Source organism: Ipomoea nil, unplaced genomic scaffold (genome assembly GCF_001879475.1).
Source record: "Ipomoea nil cultivar Tokyo-kokei standard unplaced genomic scaffold, Asagao_1.1 scaffold1919, whole genome shotgun sequence".
NCBI lineage: Eukaryota > Viridiplantae > Streptophyta > Magnoliopsida > Solanales > Convolvulaceae > Ipomoea > Ipomoea nil.
In genome coordinates this window covers 110,058-118,625 of record NW_017618347.1, presented here as the reverse complement: position 1 = coordinate 118,625, position 8,568 = coordinate 110,058, and the positions used below count along the sequence as shown (strand labels likewise).

The window sequence follows — 8,568 nt, the reverse complement described above, 5'->3', positions numbered from 1 at the left end:
ATAAATAGGGCACAGCCATATCAGTTTCAATCAGGCTTTAATTCAATAAAATTCTTAAGTTTTTCTTTATAAAAATAAATAAATAAATAAAAATAAAAGAGAAAGCAAAAGAAGAAGAAGGATAAGGTTGGGGAAAGAATAAGGTTGATAGGAGAATCTTGGAGGGAAAAGGAAGGGGAAAAGTATAAGGTTGGAAGGATTTCTTGATAGATTCCTATTTTGTTGTGGTATAGTTGAACCCCTCTTACATTCTATTTGTCTCTATCTGTTGATATTGGTCTTGCATATCTTTCTGCCATACTTCCTTCTTTGGTTCCCTTTTTTCTTTCAAATCTTGCTTAGTTTCTTTGCTTGTATTGTCCTTTTTCTTTGCTTCTTACTCTCAATTTTATTACCTACCTCGCGATACACCTTACTCTCAAAGGCTTGTGAAGTTTTCCAAGGTACGTTATCTTGAACTTTATGGTTGAATCCATATCAACTTGAATTCCGGAGTAGAATTTTCCTTTTCAGAAAAAGGCTTGTGAGAGTATCTGCCACCTTGAGCAATACACGAGTGGAGTGTGTGTTTGTAAGAGTGTGTAGTGCACCCTCAGAGCTATATAATCCACCTTTTAGCTGTGAACTGAGAATAGAGAGGGAGCGAGCCAACTTTTTGGTTTCACTAACATGAATACTCACATATCTTCTTGTTTTAAGATTTTGTTTCTCATCTACAGATGACTGAAGAGGTTCCAAACACACGTAAGATATTAGAGCAGAAAATAGATGCTCTAGCCTTTTCCATGGAAGGTTTAAGCACTCGAATGACTAATCTAGAGCAACACCCTATGCGAGTGAAACTACCACTCTATACTAGGGGAAACATTCATGGAAAGGGATGCATTATCGTTATCAATTCGGATCGTTGTATGAATTTAGCTAGTGCATCCATGGTGGACTACCTTAAGTTACCTCTTATCAATCACCCCCAACCATACAATCTTATTGATTCAGGGGACGTGAGAGTGACTAAACAAGTTTTTATTCCTTTTTATATTGGCAAGTATTATGATGAGGTTCTATGTGATATTGTGCCAATGCGTACTGCACATGTTTCACTTGGAAGGTCATGGCAACATGATAGACATTTTTATTATAATGCACTCAACAACACATGCAATGTCACATATAATAGATTTATACATGTGCTTAAGCCTCTACTTCCAAAACAAGTAGAAGAAATTCAACTGAGATCGAAGCAAGCTCTCAAACCAGCCTTGAAGAAGGAAGAAACCAAAGAGAGCAAACTGGAACCTCCACGTTTAGAATTGGAGTCACCACTCCAGTCCTCTAACTTAGATTGTAGCCAAACAAAGGAACCGCTATCAGTGGTACAGTGGAAAGAACCAGCCAGAGCAATCAAAGTGCAGCCTCGCTTGCTAACAAAAAAAAAAGATAATAAGCAAGAGATAAAAAGGGGAGTAACTATTTACTCACTTTTATTTCAAAAGCATGCATTAAAATTCTCTAGATTTGTTTGCAATGTTTCTATTAATGACCTACTTGCTAGATGTGTTAGAAATTTGTTTGCCTCCATACATCCAAGATTCCTTAATTTTGATTTTACTAAAACTTTATTTGATAGATATAAGGAATCACTTGGAAGTTATAAGGAACATTTGAAAACTTCTTATGGCAAATACTACTTGCACAAGGGGTTTTGGTTCAAAGTCAATGGGATTGGCACTTTTTGCTTTGTTTTGGCCAATGATTTAATTGTTGAGTCACATAAGGGACATTTTGATTTTCCAAAGAGTGATGATGTTTTGCATGGATATTTTCATTGGCCAAAGAAGAAAAAAGATGTAGAATCTTATATTCAGAATTGCACTACTTACCACCATAATACATCTAAATCATTACTTGATATTTCCATGAATTTTCTGTTTGATTTTACCTTAAGCTCTAGGAGGAAAGATTTTGTGCTTGTTGACAATTCAAACAAGATGCCTAAATTTAATATGTCTCATTTTGTTGAATTATTGCCATCCAGAAAGTTTAAATTCCATGATGTGTCATTAGACTTAATTGCCTTACTTGTTGATTGTAGGATGATGATTGGAGCGACTCGTGTCAAGCATCCCAAGAAAAAGTTCCATGAGTGTGATAAAACAGAAAGTGAGCTTGCTACTTTGTCTTTCATTGAAGATTTGAATTCGAGGGCGAATCCTTTTCAAGAATTGGAGAATAATAGGAACCAGTACACACATAATCCAGTAAGGGTAAATAGTGGGCTCATCACAAGGACCATAACTACATCCTTAAAGCATCAATGGTGAAAGAAACAAGAAAGTCCAATAAAAATTCCATTCGATAGAGGAAAGTATTATAAGTGGCCCGTTTCAAGTGATGTCACAGATCGAAGACAATGTTTAGAAGATTCGAGGTCGAATCATTTTTCAAGAAAGGGAGGATGATGCGGCCCAACATAATGAAGATCCATTAAGAGTACAAATTGGGCCAATCACAAGATCCAAGACCCAAATCAGCTTTATTATTTGTGGTCATCATTATTTTAAATTGTTTGGAATTAAAGAGAAAACACTAGTTTGTATTTAGAAAGGATTCTTTAAATCCCTTTCTAACTAGGACTATATTTACTTGCTTTCTAGATTAGGTTTAGGACTCTTTTTGTATTTAGAAAAGGATTCCTTAAATCCCTTTCTAAATAGGACTATATTTACTTGCTTTCTAGATTAGGTTTATGACTCTTTTTCCCATTGTATTTAGGATTACAATGCTGCCCCTATACCTATAAATAGGGCACAGCCATATCAGTTTCAATCAGGCTTTAATTCAATAAAATTCTTAAGTTTTTCTTTACACTTGTGTAAGAAACCTTATGGATAATTGTGGACTCAATTAGTGGCTAGTCGTGGACTCTACTAGCAAATTGATTCGTGGACTCGAATCAATCTTCCTTTCTTCAACCTTAGATTTAGGTTCGTGGACTCGTTCTTGAATCGAAGGAAACTAGATCCGACTCTAGTTGATTGAAGATTGCATCATCGAGGTACTTGAAGCTACAATGGGATTCTTCCAAGTCTTTGAGGATTCGAGACAAAGGGTTTCTCGTGAGGTTTAAGGTATTTCGATCCATCTCTATCTTTGCATTGAGAGTAATCTTGGGACAATATTCCATCTTTATTTGAAACTTGGACTAGGTTCATATCAGCTGTGTTAAAATTATATAACTTAAAAGCAATGAATGGATGGAGTGATAAGAGCTTTACACAGTTATTAGAACTTTTTAAAAAGATGCTTCCTGATGATAATGAGCTTCCTATTTCAACTTATGAGGCTAAGCAAATGTTGTGCCCGTTGGGTATGGAGATCAAGAAGATACATGCACGTCCAAATGATTGTGTATTATATTGGAAGGAATATTGTGACTTGCATGTATGTCCAAAGTGTGGAGCATCACGTTATAAGAGAAAAAATGGTGTTAATGGGTGTGAGGATAAGAAAAGCCCTCCAGTGAAGGTGTTATGGTATCTACCTGTAATACCAAGATTCAAACGTTTATTTGCAAATCCAAATGATGCAAAGAATTTGCAGTGGCATGCTAAAGGGAGAAAAGAAGATGGAAAATTAAGACACCCAGCCGATTCTCCTCAATGGAGGAACATTAATAGTATGTTTCCTGAATTTGGCAATGAAAACAGGAATCTTAGGCTTGGGTTATGCACCGATGGAATGAACCCCCATGGTAACATGAGTAGTCGACATAACACTTGGCCGGTCCTTTTGGTAGCTTACAATATTCCTCCTTGGTTGTGTATGAAGCGCAAGTACATGTATCATTGTTGATTTCAGGGCCTAAACAACCTGGGAACAACATAGATGTGTACTTAGCACCACTTGTGGAAGATTTGAAAATGTTGTGGGATGAAGGCGTGATGGTGTTTGATGCATATAGTCAAACAAACTTCACTTTGCGGGCCATGTTATTTTGCACAATAAATGATTTTCCAGCATATGGTAACTTGTCGGGGTATACTACAAAAGGAGCGAAGGCATGCCCTATTTGTGAAGATGAAACAACTGATCTTTGGTTGAGTAATAGTAGAAAGAATGTATTCATGAGTCATCGAGTCTTTCTCCCTACTAATCATCCTTATCGAAAGAGGAAAAAGTGTTTCAATGGAAAAACTGAGACTCGTGTGGCTCGCTTTCCATTATTAGGGCATGCAATTTATGAACGAGTAAAAAATATTAATGTTGATTTGGGCAAAACGTCCAAACATGCTGAAAAGGGTATATGGAAAAAAGGTCAATTTTTTGGGATTTACCATATTGGAAACATTTATCTGTGCGGCATTGTCTTGATGTGATGCATGTAGAGAAAAATGTGTGTGACAGTATTGTTGGGACGTTATTAAATATCCAGGGTAAAACTAAAGATGGCATTAAAGCTAGAAAAGATATGGTAGAAATGGGAATACGAGATAAGTTAGCACCACAAGAATCAGGAAAGCGAACATACTTACCTCCAGCTTGTTATACTATGTCTAAAAAAGAGAAAAATTTTTTTTTTGTGGATGTTTGAATGATGTGAAGGTTCCTTCAGGTTACTCGTCCAATATTAAAAAACTTGTGTCAATGAAGGATTTGAAGTTGATTGGTATGAAGTCTCATGATTGTCATGTTTTAATGCAACACATGTTACATGTTGTTATCCGAGATGCCTTACCAAATGATGTTAGACATGCCATTACAAAGATTTGTTTCTTTTTCAATGTCATTTGTAATAAAGTTGTTGATCCAGAGATGTTGGATGATTTGCAGGCAGATGTGGTAGTGACTCTATGTCAATTTGAAATGTATTCCCCCCCCCCCCTCCCCCCCCCCCTCCTCCTCATATTTTGACATTATGGTGCACTTAATTGTTCACTTGGTGAGAGAAATTAAATTGTGTGGTCCAGTATTCTTAAGGTATATGTATCCGTTTGAGAGATACATGGGGATACTTAAAGGATACGTGAGAAACCGATTTCGACCAGAAAGTAGTATCATTGAAGGTTATGCTGCTGAGGAGGTGATAGAGTTTTGTACTGATTATTTGGAAAATGTTGAATCTATTGGTGTTCCTAAATCTCGCCACGAGGGTAGACTTACAGGAAAAGGTGTTATTGGGAATAAAACAGATATACCAAGTGCTGATATGCGTGATAAAGCTCACCAACTTGTATTGTAACATATATTTGATGTTCATCCATACTTAGACGAACACTTGTCCATGTTAAGACATGAAAATCCTTCAAAGGGTGAAATATGGGTGACCAATGAGCACAACCGCACATTTATGAGCTGGTTCAAAGATAGAGTGATGCGAGAGTTATCTAAAGTGCCAAATAAAATCAGTGAAACCATTAAGGTATACAATACTTTGACATATTGACTTTTACCTTATTAATTATTGACTATTGATTTGATAATTTAATATACTTAAAAATAAGTATTGACTATTGTTTTTTTTCTTTGATTTGAAACCATTAGTGGTTAGCATATGGCCCTGCTATGCTTGTCAGTTATTACGAAAGATATGACATTAATGGATATACGTTTTACACAAAACGTCAAGATGATAAGAGTATTGTGTAAAATAGTGGAGTTACAATAGTAGCATTATCTAGAGATTACTCTAGTGCTAGAGATACCAAGCCAGTAGATGCTGCTATGTCATATTATGGTGTGATTGAAAACATTTGGGAACTTGATTATAAGGCTTTCAGTATTCCTCTATTCCAGTGTAGTTGGGTGGATAACAAACGGGGTGTTCGAATTGATGAATTGGGTTTTACTTTGGTAGATTTTGGTCGATTGGGTTATCAAGATGAGCCATTTGTACTTGCATCTCAAGCAAAACAAGTCTTTTATGTTTCTGATCCTATTAATAGTAAGTGGTCAGTAGTATTAGAAGGAAAACGAAGTATTGTTGGCGTTGGAGATGTTGTGGATGAAGAAGAATATGATCACTATGATGAAATGCCTCCGTTTTCTATTGGTATTCAACCTTTAGGGGAAGATGTCATTGGAACAAGCTATATGCGTTGTGATCACGGGGAGGGCTTGTGGGTTGATCATCACACATAATCTATTTGTTAAAAATGTGTAAGTTTATTTGCTTGGCGTATTGATTATTATTTATTGAAATTTTCATTAATGCATCAAAATATTGACATATATTTTTGCATGTGTAGATAAAACATCATGGTCAATCATTTGCATTCTACTTCAAATCTACTTCAGATTCTAAATCACACCCGAAGACTAGAGGTCCGACAACCTGCAAGAAATTGAAAAAGAAGAAGGGGGATGAAGTAATAAATATTGAGTTTGATGAGTATCATAGACCGGTCGGCGAGTTCGGGAAGAGCTTCAAGTTCTACATTGGCACTTTGGTTCGGTTGCATGTGCATATCAATATTAGTGATTGGCATCAAGTTGAGAAAGGATTGAAGGATACAATATGGGATGATATTAAGGTATACAATACTTTTAGAATTTAGTATCTTAATATTTTACTTTCCTATATTGGTTTGATACCTACTTTATTTATTATTCCTTTTCCTAGGTTTAGTTTCTTAGACTAGCTTGTTTACTAGAAATACAAAATCTACCCTCCCACAAAATTCCACAGGGAACCCCTCACCTTGTATGTCTCTTACCCCTATTGGCCATTAATTTCGATCTTTTCTTTCATTTTTTTTTTGTGTGTCTATGTGCAACCAGAAAGTGTTCAACATTGAAGATGATCAATTCAAAGAAACAATATTAAAGGTTGCTGGACAGCGGTGGAAGGATTTCAAAGCGAGATTAACCCGTGAGTACATTAACAAGAAGCACCCAAAATATGAATCTCCATGTGAATTTTATACTCACTTGACTGATGCACAATGGAATACTTTTAAAGCAAGCCGCATGACAGATAAGTTCAAGGTATATTTAATTTTTTTTTTTAATAATTCCTAACTCTCCCAGCAAATAATATTTTCCAGAAATTCCAGAACCATTGAGCCATACAACTCAATTACCAAACCTCCATTGGTCCACCAAGCTACATGGACCCTTCCCCGATATTCTAGCCAGAATTCCAGCCTCTTTCCTTACTTATAATCCCAGAACTCAAACCAAATCCCAGAGCCATACCTGCCATCTATATGCATTTTATTCCCAGTATTCCAGAACCAAAATAAGGGGAAAACAACAGCAGCCCTCCACCATTTAAGGCTTCTAATTGCTGCTGCTTTACAGGCATGATTCTTTGCCTACTACTTCTCTATTCAACTTGCACCATTACACTCATCCACTTAAGACAAACAAGCAAACATTTAATCCCCTTCCAGCCCAAACAAAACTGCTGCATGTTTTTGCAGCTCAGAACAACCTCCATTCATGATAATAGTTTGAATGTCTTATTATTAAAATTACCATATCTCTTAAATTATTGTTTTATAGGAAATAAGTGGAAAAGCAAAGGCAAGGCAACAAAAAAATCTACATCCACATTATTTAGGACCGGCTGGATATGCAGGTAAAACGCCACAGTGGCTTGTAACAGATCCTATTTCATCTCAATCTTCTTGTGCATCTATTAGCTCGACGCTTGCGCTAAATGACCGTGGTCTAGATTGGATTCGAGCAAGATCTAAAAAAGGAGATGATGGAAAGGACTACATTCCTAATGACAAAACAATAGGGGTCATTCAAAATATTGTAAGTTATTACTAATAGGAATAGTTTACGTAAATAATTTAATAATAACGTTAATGCTAATATATAGTTTAATTATTTATTGAAATAGGTTGAGAAGTGTGAGAAAGTTAGCCAAGGGTCATTTACTTAACCCTTACAGACATCATGATGTATTGTCAGAAGCCCTTTGTAAGAAAGACCATTCAGGCTCCGCGAGAGGCGTTGGTTCATATGTATCTATTAGGAAAGTGTTTGGAAAACCAGAGAAGAGTAGGGAAAGACTGAGAGGAGTTCTTCCAGTGGATGATGTCCAAGCTTTGGTTGAAAAAGTAAGGCAAGAAACAATGTTAGCAATGCAACCTACGATTGAGAACCTAAACAGTCAAGTTCAGGACTTAATGAAACGAATGCCCCCACCCTCACATGTTGACCTTAGAGCTTCTGCGGGCACGCCACAAAGTGTGTTTAAGGTTGTTGATCCACCAGTTGTTCGTAGTAGTTGCCAGTCGGTGGATCCATACACATTTGCCCTTATTGAGGTAATATTAAATGTTTATAATATTAAAAATGTATCCATTTGTCATGCTTTATTTATTTTGTTATCTTGTGTTAAATGATAGAGTCCGACTCCATGTCGTCTTGCCTTATGTAGTGGTGAGGATAACATAGTAGTAGTTACAAGAGGGATGGTCTACCCAACTCAATTTGACACGTTAGTGCGCAACCAATTAGTGTTACCAAATCATGTTAAGGTGTCAGTGGATCGAGTGATTGTTGAGGGGAAGAAACATTTCTTCTACCGTACCCACTCAAGACTATACACAGATC

The 8,568-nt window shown here is 36.3% G+C and overlaps 1 protein-coding gene across 1 annotated transcript; it reads left to right on the top strand.

Moving 5' to 3' along the window:
• Positions 1 to 3,246: 3,246 nt before the first annotated feature.
• LOC109193753 lies at positions 3,247 to 5,239 on the top strand. The gene is made up of 5 exons (XM_019344570.1): positions 3,247 to 3,751; positions 3,859 to 4,299; positions 4,386 to 4,471; positions 4,603 to 4,852; positions 4,968 to 5,239. The coding sequence occupies exons 1-5, from the start codon at positions 3,247 to 3,249 to the stop codon at positions 5,237 to 5,239; spliced, it is 1,554 nt and encodes a 517-aa protein (XP_019200115.1).
• The last annotated feature ends 3,329 nt before the right edge of the window (positions 5,240 to 8,568 follow it).

Bases quoted from the DNA above. Each gene is read 5' to 3' on its own strand.
- LOC109193753 (XM_019344570.1), top strand. From the start codon at position 3,247: ATGAATGGATGGAGTGATAAGAGCTTTACACAGTTATTAGAACTTTTT. The intron at 3,752-3,858 runs GTAACATGAGTA...TGTTGATTTCAG, and splicing joins CGATGGAATGAACCCCCATG to GGCCTAAACAACCTGGGAAC. The intron at 4,472-4,602 runs GTAGAAATGGGA...AATGATGTGAAG, and splicing joins TTAAAGCTAGAAAAGATATG to GTTCCTTCAGGTTACTCGTC.